At 44.3% G+C, this 22694-nt stretch overlaps 1 protein-coding gene across 1 annotated transcript in view; it reads left to right on the top strand.

Annotated features, from left to right (window-relative positions):
* PICALM (phosphatidylinositol binding clathrin assembly protein) overlaps window positions 1-22694 on the top strand; it is a 1485257-nt gene that overhangs the window by 975508 nt on the left and 487055 nt on the right. The window contains exon 9 of the mRNA XM_044072003.1: window positions 4772-4802. Within this exon, the coding sequence (XP_043927938.1) occupies window positions 4772-4802 (31 nt within the window). The remainder of the gene's footprint in view (window positions 1-4771; window positions 4803-22694) is intronic.

The raw sequence follows: 22694 nt of genomic DNA, 5'->3' as shown, positions 1-22694 counted from the left end.
CAGGGGTTCCCATCCCCCTCCAGATAAGAGGCCTAGGCAAGACACTAATTATGAATCTTCAGATCAGGGTTCTGTTTCTTCCGATTCCTCTTCTGATCAGGAATTATATATACCTCCCTATGAGGATTCTGATGCAGAGCAGTCTGTACCATCTGCCTCACCTCCTGAGGATTATTCATTTGGAGAAACCTTGCATACTTTGAGGGAGCATTTTCACTGGGAGAGTCAAGATTTTTCCGAATTAAAAACGAGGCTCAGGGATTTCCTTCTCCCTCAGCACGCGCCTTTAGCCATTTAGTGAAGTTTTAGACATTGTGGATGATGTGTTTTCGGAGTCAAGTTTGACCCCTGACTCCTTACCTCCAGCTCCCAGCAAGCCTGACTGATATTACAGGGTCCCTGACTCTCATAAATTTTTATTTAGAAACCCTCCTGCTGATCCTGAAACTATTTCACAGGGTCCAAAGGGAGATAAGGTCTCAGCAGCAAAAAAAACCTTCCCCCTCTAACAGAGATTCAAGGGCACTGGACAGATGGGGAAAAAAGGTTTATACATCTGCAACCTTGGCAATTAGGGCCTTAACCTGTCAATTTCATATGTTCAAGTATCAACAGCATGTTATGGGATTGCTGAAACAGAAACTTATGTTGATTTCTGAATGTACATAAAATAAAGAATTGCAGGAATTATTGCGTGCAGCTGAACAGGTTGGAAAACATACTTTGCAATGTGGTTTTGATTCCTTAGAGGCCTCCTGCAGTGCCGCAGTTACTGGATCTGTGATTAGGAGGCATGCCTGGCTAAAGGAACTAAATTTGCCTGATCATGTTAAAGCTAAATAGCTAGATGCACCTTTACAGCATGATACTCTGGTATTTAGGCAGAAGAGGTTTTAAAGAAAATGGAAGACAAAGCTAAGTCTATGCAAACTGTAAAAGACTTCTTACAAGTGCAGCCACCAAGATTCAGTAGACACTGGCTTACAAAACGTTGGTCCTTTTCTGTGTCAGACAGAGCTCAAAGGGGAAAATCCAGATGCCCTAAGGGTTCCAGATACCAGGCCCAAGATTCATAAAGGTCAAAGCAATGGAGCGCTTCTACCTTCAGATCTGTAGGAGATAAAGCGCAAACCTACAGAAAACAGTCCCAATGACCTCCTTCTGCCTACACCAAGCACTCATCTTTTGGCAGCACACTTAGAGGGGAAATTAGCACTTTTTGCTCAAAATTGGCAGTTAATAACCCAGGACAAGTGGGTGCTAAACATAGTATCACAGGGATACAGATTCCATTTCCATATTCTTCCAGTGGCAGATGGTTGGCCAGATCTGCCAAAAAATCAATGGGCAGAGGCACAGAAACAGGTTACGCCCCTCATAGATATGGGGGCCATTCAACCAGTACCAGAACAGGAAAAAAGAGAAGGTTTTTACTCAGAACTGTTCTTGGTACCCAGAAAGGACAAGGCCTGGCGGCCAGTACTGGATTTATCGATTTTGAACACATACCTGGACATTCCAAATTCATAATGCTGACTTTGCAGCAGCTTGTGCCCATGCTGGGCAAGAAAGCTTGGCTGGTGACATTAGACCTAAAAGAGGCATACCTGCATGCCCCAGTAAGACAATCGTGCAGAAGATACCTCAGATTCAAGGCTGGCTTAATGCATTACTAATTCTCTGCACTGCCCTTTGGCTTCTCTACTGCACCCAGGGTCTTTACAAAGTGCCTGGCACCAGTAATTGCATTTTGTAGACAAAGAAGTATACAAATATATCCTTACTTGGACGACTGTTTCATACAAGCAGAGAACAAGGACATTCCTCTTCAACACCTGGCGTTTGTGAAAATGCATCTAACATGCCTAGGGTACACAATAAACGAAAAGAAATCACAACTGGTACCCTCTCAAAAGATAATAATGCTGGGTGCAAGCTTGAGTACAACTGCCCAGATGGCTTTCCTCACGCCATTCAAGCAAAGGCAACTGACTACTTACTTCAAACTGATGGCAACAAAAAAACAGTTATCTGCAAGACACATTCTGCAGGTTTTGGGCATCATGGCATCCTGCATCCTACTGATTCCATATGCAAGACTGCATATAAGGAAACTTCAATGGTACCTAAAAAGTTTATGCAGTCAACATTGTCACAGTCTGGAAACAATGATTCCTCTCATTCCCTGCCTACAACAGGAGTTTCTATGGTTGGCAAAGGCATGGCACCAAAACATGGGACAGGCCTTCACTCTACCCCCTGCCAGCCAAACCTTATCAACAGATGCATCAGATTATGCCTGGGGGGCCCACATGGCGGGAAGATGCATTCAGGGCATATGGACCCCAAAACAAATGCATCTACATATCAACCAGAAAGAGATGCTAACTGTTCAAAATGCCCTAACAGCCTTCAAGGACTTATTTCATCCAGGGCAACTACTGATAAAGACGGACAACATCACGGTCATGTGGTATATAAGCAAGCAGGGGGCACACACTCATACCCCCTTTGCAGATTAGCCATGGCACTGTGGGACACAGTTTTGACTTACCAAATACATCTTCAAGCTCAATTCCTGCTAGGAAAGCAAAACACTCTGGCAGACGATTTAAGCAGAAACCTTATGGATCCTCACAAGTGGAAACTAGAGCCACAAGTCTTCTGCATGATAACAAAGAAATGGGGGAGCCCAGACATAGATCTGTTTGCCTCTCCTCAAAATTATCAATTGAAAAGATTCTGCACAAGGACTTATCACAGACAAGCATGGAAAGTGGACGCCCTATCCTTCAGTTGAAAAAACCTCTCAGTTTACGCCTTTCCTCCTCTGCCTCTTCTTCCCAAGGTCCTCCTAAAAGTCAGACAAGAGAAACCAAAGATGATACTAATTGCTCCAGACTGGCCCCGCCAGTACTGGTACCCAGTCCTAAGGAACTTGTCTCAATACCCAGCTTGGACCTTACCTCAAAGACCTCAACTACTGTCCTAGCAAAACAATCAAATCATGCACAATCAACTCCAGACACTGAACCTGGCAGCATGGCTGATCATGTAGTTATACAAACAACACCTCTCAGTAAAGCTGTGATGGATGTCATTTTGGAAGCCAGAAGACCTAGTACTAGAAAATCTTATGCTGATGAATGGAAGAGATTCTGTGCTTGAATCAAGCACAAGGAACTGATACAGCAGAACCAAATATTCCTCAGATATTACAATACTTGACTGAGATGCTTGACAAAGGCCTATCTTTCTTATCAATTGCAATCCATGCCTCTGCCATTTCGGCTCATTACAATACAGAGCCACTGATCTTTTCTCATCCTTTACTAAAGCAGTATCTTAGAGGGGCCAAAAATTTAAGGCCTCCTAGAAGATCACTAATACCTGCATGGGACCTCAAATTATGTGTTGGAAAAGCACACCCTGCCTCCATTTGAACCAGCTGCTACCGCTGATATAAAGTTCTTATCATGGAAAACAGCTCTGCTACTAGCAATTACTTCAGCAAGAAGAGTTTCAGAGCTACAGGCCCTCATGGCTTTGGAGCCTTTTATCATATTTCACCCAGACAGGGTGTCTCTGAGGACAAATCCTACATTTATGCCTAAGGTGGTTTCCAGTGTGGCTCTTAACCAAACTATTCATCTGCCAGCCTTTTATCCAAATCCGCAGAACAAGGGGGAGAGAATTCTGCATTACTTAGACGTACACAGACAGCTAAGATTCTGCTTGGGCAGGACTAGAGTCTAAGAAAATCTGAGCAATTACTAGTGACATATGCTGCAGGATCAGAAGGAAAGGCTATTTGAAAGCAAACTATTTCAAAGTGGATAAGCCACTGCATTCGGTTCTGCTACTTACACCATGGTAAACCTCTGCCCAAGGGCATTAGGTCTCATTCCACCAGAGCTGCAGCTATTTCAGCAGCCTTTCTCAGAGGAGTACCAACCAAAGACATTCTAGAGGCTACTAATTGGCATTCTGTTCACACCTTTACAAGGCATTATCATTTGCCTCTCTACTCTAAGTCCAGGGCAGGCTTTGCCACTGCAGTTCTGCAGGGCCTTATAGCCGCACCTAATGCTGTTTAGCTCCAGCTTCCCAACCATAGCTTTGGGATTCTACCCAAATGTAATGACTGCAACTGTGAAACCCAAAGAACATAGTACAGTTGTATACACTTACCATAAATGTAGATGTTCGAGTGTATTCACTGTTGCAGTCCAGGTTACCCTCCCGCCATCCCCCTTTCATTCTGGAGTTTATCTTTCCTTCTCTATCTTCTACAACCTATGTGGTGTATTTGCATAAAGTTTATATTGATGTGTGTGTGTGTGTGTGTGTGTGTGTGTGTATATATATATATATATATATATATATATATATATATATATATATATATATATATATTCTACCTTTTTGGGGGCACCTGACATCTGGGGGAAGAAAAACTAAACACTTGACGACCTGACGTCATGGAAGAGGAGACAGCAACCAACGCAGGACCCAAGACTTTGGAATTCAGGCCGACTGAGGGCAACCTGCCAGCAGATTACCCAAATGTAATGACTGCAGCAGTGAATACACTCCAACATCTACATTTATGGTAAGTGTACACAACTGTACTTTTTCTTTTAATGTTATATTTGGGTACAAGCTTCTTACACTGATATTGTTCTGTTAATTTTTTGCCAGTTTAAAATGAATTGCTTTTAAGTACAGTTTTAATGAAAGATGTTTAGAATGTGTTTTTTTCTTATTTTAGATTTGGGCATTGGAAATGGAACCACAAAAAAGTAAGGCTCTTGCTTGCATGCAGTTTATCTTTAATGGGATGTGCTTTTGTTTATGTATTTTTCTTGTATCTTTCTTACTTCAGAAATGGTCACAGTAGTAGTACATCTCCACATTTGCAGTCACTCACCAGTGAGGCTTTGTTGGTCTAGCTGTTTTTTTCTATAGGTGGTGTATTCCCTTTATTCCCCTGCAAAGACTATTGCTGATGCCATTCCAGCATTGATATTGAAATGACATGAGGGTTCCATGCATGTAGCAGCTAGCATGAGTCTGCATGTGTTTTTGCTGCTTACATTTTAGTGATTTCAGTATTAGCAAGCTCTGGTGGCATAGAGGGACTGACGTTGGCCCAGGCAGCCCATTTTCAAGTAGTGGAACAGTAGCCTTGTGGACATAGAAGGGCAGAGCAAACTGCCACATTCCCTTCAAAGGAGGGGAAGTGGTGCAGATGAGCAGCTGGGGGGTGTCAGGAATTAAACTTACCAAGCCTATTGCCTGGTGGTGGCCTTCTTTGTGAATGTGCAAAAGCATGTATTTACATGGTGAAGGCATTTTGGTCATCCACGGTGATGCAGAGTGCATCTTCCCATTCCCAGGGGTGTGGTTAGTTCATTACAGGCACACTCGTTGAGATGCTGACATTGGCATAAATCACCTTCATGGCTGCCTGAATAAGTGGTGGTCCCCTCCACACAGCTGCCACTTTGATCTGGTTTTCATTTATGTCTCTTTGGGTGGGAGGCTTAATTGTCTATGGACATGGGCTAAAACCATAGAGTAAAATTATTTCAGTAAAGTCTGCTCGTGATACTGAGAAAGCTTCTAAACATGTCTGTTTTGTTTGGAGTTGAATCATAACACATTAATGTGAGCATTTAAATTTAACAAAATCATTAGACTAAGAATGTTTAAGACTTTACATTGCTAGTTGGCAGAAAGAAAGCTACAAAGCAATTACTAGCTCAAAGAAAAAGAAGTCTGTTGTAAAAACATACTCTAGCTTGGCTAGGTTTTCTTGCAGTTTTTACTGAATGGTTTGTCTGTGTGACCTTTTTACCCTTTGGTTTGGATGATAGGATATTTTGCAGTCTCCTTAATCTTTGTGGTCATCAGCTAGTTTAAAGGCCCTGTATTTCTGAAGTGTAGCTAAACTGTCCACTTAAATGCTGATGAAGTGAAACTTGCATGTCCACAGCTAGTAGGGTTTGGCTTTATTGGCCTGAATGTATCCATGAAAACTTTAAAAGTATAAAAAAAGAAAAAAGCCATAAACATTCAGAAACAATCTAGCTGAAACACTTGATGTCCTTAAGGGGTTATTTGCATATGTCATATGGGCCTTCCTTAGATGAGGTTTAAGGTATCACACAGTGAAAATTATAGGTTGGCTGGATTTTTCTTGCAGTTTTTACTGAATGGCTTTGTCTGTGTGACCCTTATACTATACCCTTTGGGTTGGATGTTAGTTGGGATATTTTGCAGGAAGCTTAATGTTTATGGCCTTAATCTGTATGGACATCAGCTGATTTAAAGACCCTGTGTTTCTGAAGCATAGCCAAAGTATCCACTTATGTTGTGCTGATGAGGTCAGTAAAAAGTAAAAAGGCAGAAACTTTCATGTCTACAGTTAGTGGGGTTTGGCTTTATTGCCCTTAATGTAACCATCAGAACGTAAAAAAACAAAAAAAAGTCATGCACGTTCAGAAGCCATGTAGCTGAAACACTGTCCTTAGGGGTCGTTTGCATATATCCCATAGGTGTCCATTACAGGAGGTTGAAGTTATGACACAGGGCAAAAACTGTATGTATACGAGAAAGTGTGTGTGTGTGTGTGTGTGTGTGTGTGTATACATATATATGAATCGTGGAGCAGCAACAGTTTTTTTCTGTAGTCAAGGATAAGGAAAGAAGGAACATGGTGTATGGTTTGAAAAAGTGCTGCCAATATGGTCACAAGATCCTGCCACAAGATCTACATGAACTCTCTGTCATGTGTCTAGGGGTTGAACACCTTAATGCAGAGTGCAACATTTCTAAAAGTTTCGCTACTTGGACCTTACTAGAGGGAAGAAGTACATTGGTACTGAAGGAATCGCTAAAGAGAGAGCCCATAAAAGAAAAAAGAACTCGAACAAGGGAGAGAAAAGAAGGGAAAAATATATACTGAGGATACAGATCAGCCTAAACACTGGGAGTTTTCTAACCAGTAGGAGAAACCATGCCAGTGTCCTTGGCACACTTGGATTTACCTTCCTTGGTATTGGCACACTCAGTACCGGTGGAGGTGTCATTACAGGACCCCCACTAGGCCTGACAGGATCTGTGCTGACGCATTGGGTACAGTGTCTTTTCCAGAGGGTTTGGGACCTTTGTAGGTATGCACTTGGCTAAAGCTCACACATGTAGACTCCACTTTAAGGTTTTCTTCATTGGTGGTCAGCCGCAGGGCCCTGCTGCATTGGTGGTCAGGTCCCTGCCTTCAGCACAGTATCAGGCTTCTGCTCCAATGCACTCATAGTTGATTTCATCCGTGAGTACCTTGGCTAGAGTCTCTGCACCAAGGAGGTCAAGGATCTTTTTACCTGAAACAGGCACCCACTCCATTGATTCCCCGTTATACATTGCTGAATTGGAAACTGATGGTCGATCATCTGATGTTCATCGTGTTTCACTGTTGCAGTCATTACACTTGGGTTATCCTGCTGGCAGGCTAGCCGCAGTCGGCCTGAATTCCAAAGTCCTGGTCCGGCGTCGGTTGTTGTCTCCTCTTTCCTGACGTCAGTGTGCCAGGGGTATAAAAGATGCAGCTGATGTCATTTTCTTCAGCCTTCCTTGCCGCGCGGTGCCCGAAGCAAAAGCAGTTTGCAAGTGCCGGTCAGCCGACTCCTGAGATTTTTGAAAACGAATTTCAGATCCGAAGTCTTCAATAAAGCTAAGTACCCCGATGTTCATCGTGTTATCCTGCTGCAGTCATCACACTTGGGTTATTCTGCCGTCAGGCAGTCCCGCAGTCGGCCTGAGTTCCAAAGTCTTGGTCCGGCATCGGTTGCTGTTGCTTCTTCCCTGACATCAGTGCGCCAGGGGTATATAAGAGGCATCCAACGCCATTTTCTTAAGTCTCTCTTGCCGCACGGTGCCCGAAGCAGAAACAGTTCGCAAGTGCCGGTCGGCCGACACCTGATATTTTCGAATCGAATTTCAGTCCGAAGTCTTCAATAAAGCTAAGTACCCCGTTGGGGAACTTTTTCTTGCCTCAGTCCGATTTCAGAAAAAGTTAACAATTTCATTTCTTGTGGGAAGTAAATACCTCATAAAGGACTTCTATTCTTATTGTATTCCTTGTATAGGCCCAGACCACGACATCACAGGTTGTCGGTTTTGTGCTAGGTTTAATAAACGAACTATCAAACGCCGTTTTGACTTTGCACAACATTACTTTGGTAGGAAATTTAATTATATCATGCCATCGGAGCAGCCGACGGCCGGCATGTATAAAAAAACACAAGGATAAGGACTGGCAGCCTAGGAACAAGCCAGACTCCGAGGCCTCTGCTGGGCTTGTCGCCGGTTCTCCGGTTTTCAGTGAGGCACCTACGCAGCCCCTGACGACCGCAGAATTGGAACCCCAGACAGCTGTGGATTCTCAAGCGGAGTGTACTAAGCTGACGCAGCCATCTTCATTAGGCCCTTCCGATGGAGCAGAAGGAGACCCCGGTGCAGTGGAAACACCTTCGGTTGCAAAAGGTGTCTTCAGACTGACTGCACTCACCATTACGTCTTATGCTAAGCTTAAAACTCCATTAAAACCAAAAAAGACTGTACATCAGTCTGCAGTTCAAGGCCCCATGCCTAAGAAACTGATGCTTAAGATGGCTGAAGATTTGATTACCCTAATCAGGGGTTCCCATCCCCCTCCAGATAAAAGACCAAGACAAGTGGAGGATTATGCTTCCTCTGACCAGGTTTCAATTTCCTCAGATTCTTCTGAGAAACAGAATTACACTTTTCCCCCTTATGAAGACTCTGATGCTGAAGACTCTATCCCCTCAGCATCTCCCCCTGAAGACTACTCCTTTGGGGAAACTTCACATACCATGAAGGAACATTTCCACTGGGAAGGCCAGGACTACTCTGATTCTAAGAAAAGGCTCCGAGAGTTCCTTTTACTACCCCAGCACAGACCACCTGCTATCCCACCAGTTTTAGATATTGTGGATGATGTTTACTTGGAGTCTAGTCTAAATCCAGAGACTCTACCTCCTGCTCCAGCCAAACCAGACAGATACTACAGAGTGCCTGACTCCCACAATTTCCTTTATAAAAGCCCTGAAACAATTTCCCAGGGTCCCAAGGGGGCTAAAGCTTCTATGGCTAAAAATTCTGTGCCCTCTGAAAGGGATTCCAGAGCTCTAGATAGATGGGGAAAGAAAATGTACACCTCAGCAACTCTGGCTATGGGAGCATTAAATTGTCAGTTTCACATGCTGAAATATCAGCAATTCCTAATGTCTCGATTAAAGCAAAAAGTGAGCACAGATAAAGAACAGTCTGAATTCAAGGAAATGCAGAATCTGTTGCATGCAGCTGAACAGGTGGGCAAACGTACTTTACAGTGTGGATTTGATTCATTGGAAGCTTCCTGTAGAGCAGCTGTTACTGGGTCTGTCATAGCCTACCTATTGGGGGCACCTGACATGTGGGGCAAGAAAAACTGAAGAAAATGGCGTCGGATGTCTCTTATATACCCCTGGCGCACTGACGTCAGGGAAGAAGCGACAGCAACCGACCGACACCGGACCAAGACTTTGGAACTCAGGCCGACTGCGGGACTGCCTGGCGGCAGGATAACCCAAGTGTGATGACTGCAGTGGGGTGAACACTCGAATATCTACATTTATGGTAGGTACAAAACTGTACTTTGGGGAAACTTTTTTCTTGCTCCAGACCAATGTCAGAAAAAGTTAACAATTGTATTTCTTGTGGGAAGCAAATACCTCATAAGGATTTTCATTCTTACTGTATTCCTTACCTAGGCCCTGACCACGGCGTTGCTAGCTGTCGGTTTTGTGCTAGATTTAACCAACGCACTATTAAGCGTCAGTATGATTTTGCCTTTCATTACTTTGGCCGAAGGTTTAATTATATAATGCCATCGGAACAGCCGACGACCGAAGTTTATAAAAAGCGCAAGGAAAAGGACAGGCATTCAAGGTCTAAAACCGACGCCGAGGCCTCTGCTAGGCCGTTCGCCGGTTCTCAGTGAGGTTCTTTTGCAGCCCCTGACGCCCGCTACCTCAGAGCCACAGGCCGCTGCCGACTCCCTTGTGGAGACAGCTAGGCCCCTGGATACTCAAGGAATTGGACACTCGGAAACTATTCCCTCAGATGGGTCCAGAGCCACTGAGCAGGCATCGGCTTCTGAGGGTGTTTTCAGACCTACACAGTTATATGTTAAGCCAACCTCAGCTTCCAAGGCAAAGACTAAAACAGCTTTAAAGACAAAGAGACAAGTACAGCATTCTCCTGCACAGACTTCCACGATGCTTTGCCACAGATGGCCTGCACCTGTCGCCCCTAGGATTCCGGATACTGGCTAAGGATCTTGCTGCCCCTATAGTGCCTTTTTTAGGCAGGGTTCAAGTAACAAATTCACCACCATAACAGGAACAGGCAAGCAAAAACTGAGGGTAATGCTACTCAGTGCTAGAAGTCTAAATTTCAAAATGCACTCACTTGAGGCACTCCTTAAAATGGAGAACATAGATATCTGTGCAGTGACTGAGAGCTGGTTCAAGGCTCCAGAGAGCACTCCTGCACTACCAGGCTATAACTCTTAGCACACTTTTTGGCCATCTAACCTGGACCGAAACACCAAAGGTGGGGGTGTGTCCATATTCATTAAGGATATCCACGCCTCCAGGCTAGTTGCTCAGCATAATTCATCCGAGGTTATCCAAGTGCAGCTAACTCTTGGCAAAACTGCAATCCAAATTGTAGCTTGCTACAGATCCCCCACCATGCCCCAGGATTCCCACTCCTCTTTTCTTGATGTACTGGAAAATATTAGGGTTAAACCAAACACCCTAATAATGGGCAACTTCAACTACCCCACCATTAACTGGGAAAACTACTCATGTACTAACTCCTTAGCGCAACGCTTTCTGGAATTCATAAACTCCAATGCCCTAGATCAACTTATCCACACCCCCACCAGGGGCAGCAATATCCTAGACCTAGTCATTACCAACATGAGTGACCGGTGTTCCACACCTGAAGTAAATTCCTCTTTGGTCCGATCCGACCATAAACTAATCACCCTTGATGTCCACATCCCACTCCCACCCCCATTAAGGAAACCACAGTAAGAAATTTCTCCAAAGCCAACTTCATGCTTCTTAAGACAGAAGTATTGAACTTCATGACACCCATGCAGATGGGCAATACAGTTACGACTACTGAATCCTACACAAATGCACTGTATAAGCACCTACACGAGTGCATGGATCGTGCTATTCCAAACAGAACCAAGACACTGTCCTCCAAAAAAAGGAAGCCAAACTGGTGGTCCCCTGCCATAAACAAACTGTACAACAGAAGGAAGAAACTGTTGCAAAAGAGAGTAAAATCCCATGAGTGGAGGAGCTCCCTGGTCAGCCTCAGTAAGAAGCTGAGATCCCTTATAAGATCCTCCAAAGCTAGCTACGAAAATAAATTTGCCACTAATTCCAAGGACAACTACAAAGCATTCTATAGCTATGTCAAGAATCTCAATGGCAACACCCAGATCTGCTCTGAGTTACAGCACAAAGGCATGAAAATTACAGAACCAACTGATATTGCCAACATCCTGGCAGATAGGTTCATTGCTAACTTTACCCCCCCTCACCCCCTAAAGGGCCCATATCTATACAGGAAGAATGCAGAGTCCCTGTAATCACAATTACGCAGGTGAAAGCTGCACTCTCTAAAGCCAAAAACACAGCATCCATGGGACCGGACAACATCCCAGGCTGCGTTTTACACGAACTTCAGAATTAACTGTCTCCCCACTTAAGCATAATAAAAAACAAAGAGAGCACAGCACAGCAATATTCAAAAAACACCAAAATAAGGAAGCAATCAAATGGTGAGATGAAAGCGAAAGTCCTTTTAATCCATTTAATACATCCGTCCTGGTACCGCGGCAATTCGCCTTCAGTGTAACAAATAACCATATGAACACATCCTCTTTTTATATACTCATCAATTAATCTATTAAATAATTATTTCATTATGTCATTAACCCTGTTAATACTTACACTTCAAATACCCTTAAATACAATCAGAAAAACATTTTATATAAAGCAATACATGCTATATTGCATGTTTCTATAAATTACTTAAAACTGAACTGTATGAAAGACAATACAAAATTGTGCTAAATGCATATTAATTCATTTGATTGCTTCCTTATTTTGGTGTTTTTTGAATATCCCCACTTAAACACCATGTTCAATAATAGCCTCGCATCAGGCTTTGTGCCCACTGAATGGCGCACAGCAACAGTTATCCCACTCCACAAAGGGGGAGCCACCACTGATCCCGGGAACTATAGACCTATTAGCCTGACGAGCCTGGTCTGCAAAGCCATGGAACGTATCATCATGGAACTCATAAACAAAGACATTGGTAACCTCCAAACTCTGGATCCCACCCAGTTCGGGTTTGTGAAAGGCAGATCATGCCTCCTGAACCTGATCGACTTCTTTGAGATAGTCACCAAAGCCATAGTTGAGGGTAAAGTGGTTCACACAGCCTATCTTGACCTTGCCAAGGCTTTCGACACCATCCCCCATTCTGGAATTATAGCTAAACTCAGTAAACTAGGCATAAATCTCTACGTCACAAGATGGGTTGCCAACTGGCTCACTGACAGAACCCACACTGCAAAAGTTGCAGACTCCAAATCTGACCTCAAACCAGTGACAAATGGAGTACCACAGGGTTCAAGCCTGGGACCGCTCCTGTTTGGTATCTACTTCTCTGAAGTACAGACTAACACAGAAGGCCTCTGGCTAACGAAGTTCGCAGATGACTGCAAACTAGGAGCCATAGTCAAGTCCCCAAATAATGTGAACATCCTACAGAAGGGCCTCTGTGAGACAGATACCTGGTGTCAGAGCCATGGCCTCAAGCTCAATGCCAAAAAGTGCAGTGTCATCCCCTTTGGTAAAAACTATGTACCCATGAAATACCACATAGGCAGCAATCTACTTAACACCGAATGCGTGATAAGAGACCTTGGGACCCAGGTGGGCAGTAGTCTCTCCTTTGATAGCCACATCGCCACAGTAGTCAGGAAGTCCTTCTACGTGGCACACCTCATCATAAAAGGGTTCTCATCCAGGAAAAAAGAGGTCATCGTTACCCTCTACTCATCACTCATTAGACCCATTATAGAGTACAACGCCCCTTTTGGAATGTACCTCACAAGACATCTGCAGCAGCTGGAAAGGCCACAGAAGTACCTCACAAAGAGGATTACTGGACTCAAACAAATGCCCTACACTGACCGCCTCAAAAAACTCCAGCTTTACTCCGTAGCATATAGCCTACTCAGAGGTGATCTCTGCCTAACATATAAAGCTATGTCAAACCCAGAGCTGTTGGACATGCTACACCTAAAGAAATCCCAATCCCTCCAAGCTACACGCTCTAGGGACCTAAACCTTGTCACCACAATAAACAGTACATGCTGGAGGGATAGATTCCTATCCCAGAGACTTCCCGTACTCTGGAACAGGCTACCCATCTATGTCAAGCAAAGTTCTTCATTAGCACTCTTCAAGAAAAATCTTGATGAGTGGATGGGAAATAGGAAATACACCCCAGGGATCACTTCTGTGTGTCTGCTCGTCAGTGGCACAGGAAAATAACTTTCTTGGGTGGCGTAAGCCAGGGAACCTTGTTAGCTAGGCTTGCGTAGGTCCTTGGGCCGATAGTCTAGTACCTACCTATGAACCTAAGAAACAGATGCTTAAAATGGCCGAAGACTTAATTACTTTGATTAGGGGTTCCCATCCCCCTCCTGATAACAGGCCTAGGCAAGACACAGACTGTGATTCCTCTGATCAGGTTTCCATTTCCTCTGACTCCTCTTCAGAACAAGGATACTCTCTGCCTCCCTATGAGGATTCTGATGCTGAAGAATCTATTCCTTCAGCTTCTCCTCCTGAGGATTATTCTTTTGGTGAAACCCTGCATATCATGAGGGAGCATTTCCGTCGGGAGAGCCAAGATTACTCAGAATCAAAGAAAAGGCTCAGAAACTTTCTTCTACTACCCCAGCATAGACCTCTTGCTATTCCACCTGTTCTAGACATTGTAGATGATGTATTCTCAGAGTCCGGCCTGTCTCCTGACTCTTTGCCTCCTGCACCTGTTAAGCCAGACAGATACTACAGGGTTCCAGACTCTCATAAATTTCTTTATAAAAACCCTGCTGCTGACCCAGAAACAATATCTCAGGGTCCCAAAGGGGTCAAGGCCTCTACTGCTAAAAACCCTGTTCCCTCGGATAGGGATTCTAGGTCACTGGACAGATGGGGGAAAAAAGTTTGCACTTCTGCTACCTTGGCTATAAGGGCTCTAAATTGTCAGTTTCATATGCTTAAATATCAGCAATGCTTAATGTCACTGCTAAAACAGAAAATGTTGACAAATTCTGAATGTTCTGAAAACAAGGAAATGTAGGATTTATTGTATGCAGCTGAACAAGTGGGAAGCATACTCAGCAATGTGGTTTTGATTCACTGGAGGCCTCTTGTAGGGCCACTGTTACAGGTTCTGTTATTAGAAGGCATGCTTGGTTAAAGGAACAAAACCTGCCTGATCATGTTATTGCAAAATTATTGGATGCTCCATTACAGCATGATACTTTGTTTGGTGTTAAGGCAGAAGAGGTGTTGAAGAAAATAGAGGATAAAGCAAAATATATGCAGACAGTTAATGATTTCTTACAGGTACAACCTCCCAGATTTAGCAGGAACTGGCCTTCTAAGAATTGGTCCTTTCCAGTGTTTAGACAGGCCACAAAGAGGCAGATACAGATGCCCTAGAGACAGACAACAACCCCAGGGCTCATACAGGCCCAAACAATGGGGTGCTACTCCCTCCAAAAGCGGAGAAGACAAATCACAGTCATATAGGAAACAGTCCCAATGACTTTCCTCTGCCAATGCCAAGCACTTATCTTTTGGCAGCACCCTTGGGGGAAAGCTAGCACATTTTTCACAAAATTGGCACATGATCACCCAGGGCAAATGGGTCTTAAACATAGTCTCTCAGGGCTACGGGTTCCACTTTCATACCCTTCCAAAGGCAAAAGGTATGCCAGACCTGCCACACAATCAATGGGCAGAGGCACAAAAATAAGTTTCATCTCTCATGGACATGAGGGCTATTCAGCCAGTACCACAGCAAGAGCAAGGACAAGGATTTTACTCAAGACTTTTCTTAGTACCCAGAAAGGACAAAGCTTGGAGTTCAATTCTGGACCTGTCTATTCTAAGCACTTTTCTGGACGTTCCAAAATTCAAAATGTTGACTCTGCAGCAGCTTCTGCCCATGCTGGGCAAGAAGGTTTGGCTTGTAAGGTTGGACCTCAGAGGCATACCTGCATATCCCAATCAGACAATCTTGCAGAAGATACCTCAGATTCATAGCTGGCTCAATGCACTACCAGTTCTCTGCACTGCCCTTTGGCTTATCTACTGCGCCCAGGGTCTTCACAAAATGCCTGGCACCAGTAATTGCATTGCAGACAAAGAGGAATTCAAATATATCCCTACTTGGACGACTGCCTTATTCAAGCAGAGAACAAAGACATTCTACTAAAGCATCTGGCGTTTGTAAAAAGATTGCTAATTTGCCTAGGGTACACAGTAAACAAAAAGAAATCAAAACGAGTACCCTCTCAAGAGATAATATTCCTGGGTGCAAGCTTAAATACAACTGTCCAGATGGCTTATCTCACGCCAGACAAACAAAGGTAACTGACTTCATGCTTCAAAAGCATGGCAACGAAGACCCAGTTATCTGCAAGAAAAATTCTGCAGGCTTTGGGCTTCGTGGCATCCTGCATTCTGCTAATTCCATATGCAAGACTGCATATGAGGAAGCTACAATGGTACTTCAAAAGTGTTTGGACTCAACATTGCCACAGCCTGGAAACATTAATTACTCTCATTCCCTGCCTGCAACAGGAGTTTCGATGGTGAGCACAGGCCTGTCACCACAACAAGGGACAGCCATTCACCTTACCCACAGACAGGCAGACGCTAACAACAGATGCATCAGATTATGCCTGGGGGGCCCACATGGCAGGAAAATGTATTCAGGGCACATGGCCCGCAAGCCAAATGCATCTTCATATCAATCAAAAAGAGATGCTAGCTGTACAGAATGCACTGACAGCCTTCAAGGATTTACTTCATCCAGGACAACTGCTGATAAAAACGGACAGTACTACAGTCATGCGGTACATAAACAAGCAAGGAGGCACACATTCCTACCCCCCTCTACAGACAAGCCATGATGTTGTGGAACACAGCATTGACTTATCAAGTGCACCTGCAAGCACAATTCCTGCCAGGAAAAACAAATACTCTGGCAGACGAACTAAGCAGAAACCTCATGGACCCTCACGAGTGGAAACTAGATCCACAAGTCGTCAGCATGATAACAAGGAAATGGGGATGCCCAGACATATATCTATTTGCCTCCCCTCAAAACTGCCAACTACAGAGATTCTGCACAAGGACTTATCACAAACAAGCATGGAAAGTGGATGCTCTATCATTCAGCTGGAAAACCCTTGCAGTTTATGCCTTTCCTCTTCTGTCTCTCCTCCCCAAGGTACTCCTAAAGGTCAGACAAGAGAAGCCAAAAATTATACTGATTGCCCCAGACTGGCCACGCCAGCACTGGTACCCAGTCCTAAAGAACTTGTCTCAAGGCCCAGCCTGGACGTTACCTCAAATTCCTCATCTACTGACCCAGCAAAACAATCAGATCCTGCACAGCCAACTCAGAACACTAAATCTGGCTGCATGGCGGATATTGTAACGACTTTGGACACACCTCTTTCTAAAGCAGTTATGGATGTTATTTTGGAGGCCAGGAGGCCAAGCACCAGAAAATCTTATGCAGGAAAATGGAAGAGATTTTGTGCTTAGAACCAGGCACAAATGGAATTGACACACTTGTACCAAATATTCCTCAGATTTTACAATACCTAACTGAGATGCTGGACAAAGGCCTATCCTTCTCATCAATTAAGATCCACGCCTCTGCCATTTCAGCTCATTACAATACGGACCCACCTATTTTTTCGCATCCACTCCTGAGGCAGTACCTCAGAGGGGCCAAAAACATAAGACCTCCAAGGAGAGCACCAGTACCTACACGGGACCTCAATTTTGTCTTGGAAAAGTTCACACTGCCTCCTTTTGAGCCAGCCAATACAGCTGACATAAAGTTCTTATCATGGAAAACAGCTCTGCTCCTAGCAATAACTTCAGCAAGAAGAGTCTCAGAGCTACAGGCATTAATGGCTGTGGAAACTTTTATTATTTTCCATCCGGACAGGGTTTCTCTAAGGACAAACCCAACATTTATGCCTAAGGTAGTGTCCAGTGTGGCTCAAAACCAAACTTTTCATTTGCCTACCTTCTATCCAAACCCACAGAATAAAGGGGAGAGACTTCTGCATTCTTTGGACATACACAGACAGCTACGTTTCTACTTGGACAAAACTAAAGCTTTCAGAAAGACTGAGCAACATTTAGTGGCATATGCTGCAGGGTCACAAGGAAAGGCTATTTCAAAGCAGACTGTTTCAAAATGGATAGGCCACTGCATTCGTTTCTGGTATTCGCAACATGGCAAATGACTGCCTAAGGGCATTAGGCCACATTCTACCAGAGCAGCAGCCACTTCAGCAGCCTTCCTCAGAGGAGTACCAACCAAGGATATTTTGGAGGCTGCAACTTGGACTTCAGTGCACACTTTTACAAAGCACTACCACTTACCTCTTTACTCTAAATCCAGAGCAGGCTTTGCCACTGCAGTTTTGCAGGGCCTCATAGCCACTCCTAATTCTGTTTAGGCCCAGCCACCCAACATCAGCTTTGGGATTCGACCCAAGTGTAATGACTGCAACAGTGAAACGCAATGAAAATTGTACAGTTGTGTACCTACCATAAATGTAGATGTTCGAATGTATTCACTGTTGCAGTCCAGGTTACCCTCCTCCATTCCCCTTTTTCATTGCTGGGACTTCTGTACCTCTCTATTCTATACAACCTATGTGGTGTATTTGCTTGTAGATGAAGGTAATGTTTATGTTAATGCATGCTTTTTTATAAGTACAATTTTTAGCCTACCCTTTTGGGGGCACCTGACATCTGGGGCGAGAAAAACTGAAGAAAATGGCGTTGGCTGCATCTTTTATACCCCTGGTGCACTGACGTCAGGGAAGAGGCGACAGCAACCGACGCCGGACCAGGACTTTGGAATTCAGACCGACTGCGGGTAGCCTGCCAGCAGGATAACCCAAGTGTAATGACTGCAACAGTGAATACACTCGGAACATCTACATTTATGGTAGGTACACAACTGTACTTTCCACCTCCATGGGACTTGAACTACATCTTAGAAAAGCTCACTGTTGCCCCTTTTGAACAGGCATCCAAAGCCTTTCTGAAACATGAAAACTGTGATCCTAGTGGCTCTGACATCAGCCAGAAAAGTATCAGGGCTCCAGGCCCTCATCGCAACTCCTCCTGATGTTCTTCGTGTTTCACTGTTGCAGTCATCACATTTGGGTTATCTGCTTGCAGTAGCCCTCAGTCGGCCTGATTATCAAAGTCTTGGGTCTTGCGTCGGTTGCTGTCTCATCTTCCGTGACGTCAGGTAGTCAAGGGTATAAAGCATGCAGCCGACATTGCATCAGTCTTTCTTGCTGTGCGATGCCCGAAGCAGAAGCAGTTTGCAAGTGCCGATTGTCCGACTCCTGAAATTTTCGTTTTTGAGTTTCAGAACCAAAGTCTTCAACTAAAGCTAAGTACCCCATTAGGGAAACTTTTTCTTGCTCTAAACCGATGTCAGTAAAAGTCAATAATTGTATTTCTTGTGGAAAGCAAATACCTCACAAAGATTTTCATTCATACTGTATTCCTTGCCCAGGCCCTGACCACGACGTACCTCGCTGTCGGTTTTGTGCCTTATTTAAGCAACTAACTATTCTTCATCTGTATATTTACGCTTCTAAATATTTTGGTACTCTGTTCGATTATCCAGATATGTCTTCAGTAAGCCATCCGACTACTGACATTCCGAAAAAAACACAAAGATAAAGACAGGGACAGGTTGCCTAGGTCCAAAGCTGCCGACGATGCTTCTCCTAAGCCAGTCGCCAGTTCGCCGGTACCCAGTGAGGTGCTTTCGCAGCCCCTGATACCCACTACTTCAGATTCGCAGGCCTCTGCTGAGATCCATTCAGAGTCCAGTATGCAGTGAGATGCTACAACTGTGGAACCTGCGGATGTCTGTCCCTTGGATGGGTCCAGAGCCGCTGTGCAGGCACCGGCTTCTGAGGGTGTTTTCAGGCCTACTGACTTGCATATTAAACGGACGCCATCTTCTTCTTCAAGGCCTAAAACTCGAACTATGCCTATAAAACCTACACCCAGACCGCATGGTCAGGTCTCTAGGCCTAAAAAAAAATAATAAGAATGGCTGAAGACCTTATTACTTTAATCAGAGGAAGCCAACCTTCCCCCTCTAAGAGACCTAGGACTGCATTTGCTTATGATACTTCTGAAAAGGATTCTGAAATTTCTGTTTCCTCTGATGACCAGGATTTACTTTTATCTACCTATGAGGATTCTGATGCAGAGGACTCTATTCCCTCAGCTTCCCCCCCAGAGGATTTCTCTTTTGGTGAAACCCTGCATACTCTTAGGGAGCACTTTCGCTGGGAAAGCCAGGATTACTCTAATTCTAAAAAGAGACTTAGGGATTTCTTACTCCTGCCCCAGCACAAGCCTTTAGCTGTCCCTCCTGTACTAGACATTGTTGATGATGCCTTTTCTGAATCTAGCTTGGCCCTTGACTCTTTACCTCCTGCTTCCAGAAAACCTGATAGATATTACAGGGTTCCTGACTCTCTCAAGTTCCTTTTTAAAAATCCTACTGTGGATTCTGAGACCATTTTACAGGGACCCAAGGGCATCAAGGCTACTACTGCCAAAAATCCTACCCCCTCTGATAGAGACTCCAGGGAACTGGATAGATGGGGTAAAAAAGTGTATACTGCTGCAACTTTGGCCATTAGGGCCTTAAACTGCCAGTTTCATATGTTAAGGTATCAGCAGCATATCACTGGATTGCTTAAACAGAAAATTATGTTGATTCCTGATTGTGCTGAAAATAAGGATTTACAGGATTTAATGCATTTTGCTGAGCAGGTTGGAAAGCATACTTTGCAATGTGGTTTTGATTCACTAGAGGCATCTTGCAGGGCTGCTGTCACTGGGTCTGTACTTAGAAGGCATGCTTGACTTAAGAAGCAGTCTTTGCCAGATCATGTTAAAGCTAAATTGCTTGATGCTCCCTTAAATCAAGACTGCCTGTTTGGCAACAAAGCCGAAGATGTTCTTAAAAAGATGGAGGAAAAAGCTAAATCTATGCAAACTGTTAAAGATTTCAAGTACAACCTCCAAGATGTAGTAGGCATTGGCCCTCTAAGAATTTGTTCTTTCCTGCCTCTTCCAGGCCTTCTCAGTCCAAACCCAGAACCAGCAGATCACCCAGGCTTCAGTCCCAGGGTATGCACAGGACTAAACAGGGGGGGGGGCTCCCCACTTCCAAATCCTGGAGTGTAAGACTTCCCCCTATGGGTAAACTGTCTCAATGACTTAACTTTAAAACTTCCAAGCACTTCTCAACTGACTGCTCCTTTAGGCAGGCAAAAAACTGGGAACTCTTTACCCAGGACAAATGGATGTTCAGTATAGTTTCCTAAGGATACAAATTTCACTTCCACAAGTTACCAACCCCAAACGGCTGGCCAGATCTACCCCCGAATCAGTGGGCAGAGGCTCAAAAGCAAGTACTCTCTAAAGATTAAAGGCTATTCAGACTGTACCAGAAGAGGAAAAGGGACAAGATTTCTACACAAGACTTTTCCTGGTACCCAGAAAATACAACTCTTGCCGTCCTATCCTGAACCTTTCCATATTAAACACCTTTTTGGTGATTCCAAATTTCAAAATGCTAACTCTTCACCAGTTACTTCCTATGGTAGGCAAAGATGCCTGGTTGGCAACACTGGATTTAAAAGAAGCCTACCTGCACATCCCACTCGGGTAATCTTGCAGAAGATATCTACGCTTCAAAGCAGGCTACATGCACTGTCAGATGTCCGTGTTTCACTGTTGCAGTCATTACACTTGGGTTATCCTGCTGGCAGGCTACCCTCAATCGGCCTGAATTCCAAAGTCCTGGACCGGCGTCGGTTTTGGAATTCAGGACGACTGAGGGTAGCCTGCTAGCAGGATAACCCAAGTGTAATGACTGCAATAGTGAATACACTCAAACATCTACATTTATGGTAGGTACACAACTGTACTTTCTGTGCACTGCCCTTTGGCTTATCTACTGCGCCCAGGGTATTCACAAAGTGCCTAGCTCCAGTCATTGCATTTTGCAGGCAAAGAAATATTCAAACATACCCATACCTGGACGATTGTCTAATTCAGGCAGAAATCCAGGACATACTCTGAATCATCTGACGTTTGTATAAAAGGTGCTAACTTGTCTGGGGTACACCATAAACAAAAAGAAATCACATCTGGTACCCTGTCAGCAAATTATATTCCTGGGAGCAAGGTTGAACACAACTTCCCAGATGGCTTTCCACATGCCAGAGAAACAAATTAATTTGACAACTTACTTCAAACTAATGGCCACAAAAACCCTATCATCTTCAAGGCAAATACTGCCTTGGGGTTCATGGTCTCCTGCATTCTACTAATTCTGTATGCAAGACTGCATATGAGGAAACTACAATGGTATCTAAAAAGCCTATGTTGTCAGGATCTAGAAGCAATGATCCTTGTCATACCTTGCTTACAGTTAAGTTCCTTTGATGGGCAGTGGCCTGCCACCTAAACAAGGGACTACCATTCACTCTACCCCCTGCCGCCCAAACCCTAACAGATGCATCATACTATGCGTGGGGGGCTCACCTGGCAGGGAAGTGCATTGAGGGCATATGGAACCCAAGTCAATTGCACCTGCATATCAATCAAAAAGGAATGTTAACTGTACAGAATGCTCTGACAGCCTTCAAGGACCACGTACTTCCAGGTTAATTAATGGTAAGGACGGACAACACCACTGTTATGTGGTACAAAAACAAGCAGGGGGGTACCCATTCTTACCCCCCTTTGCAGACTAGCCATGGCTCTGTGGAACACAGCCTTGAGCTACCAAGTGCATCTACAGGCTTAGTTCCTGCCAGGAAAAGTAAATACACTGGCAGATGAACTAAGCAGAAATCTCATGGACCCACATGAGTGGAAACTGGAACCAAAGATTTTCAACATGTTTGTAAACAAATGAAGGTGCCCGGATAGAGACCTGTTTGCCTCCCCCCAAAACTACCAATTGGACAAATTCTGCACAAGGACTCCCCACAAACAAACTTGGAAAGTGTATGCTTTGTCCTTCAGCTGGAAAAATCTTTCAGTTTATGCCTTTCCTCCTCTGCCTCTCCTCTCCAAAGTACTACTAAAGATCAATCAGGACAAACCAAGGACGATACTGATTGCACCAGACTGGCCATG

This window comes from Protopterus annectens, chromosome 5.part0 (assembly GCF_019279795.1).
Source record: "Protopterus annectens isolate FY-2018-M chromosome 5.part0, PAN1.0, whole genome shotgun sequence".
NCBI classification, from domain to species: domain Eukaryota; kingdom Metazoa; phylum Chordata; order Ceratodontiformes; family Protopteridae; genus Protopterus; species Protopterus annectens.
This window is presented reverse-complemented; position numbering and strand designations above follow the sequence as displayed.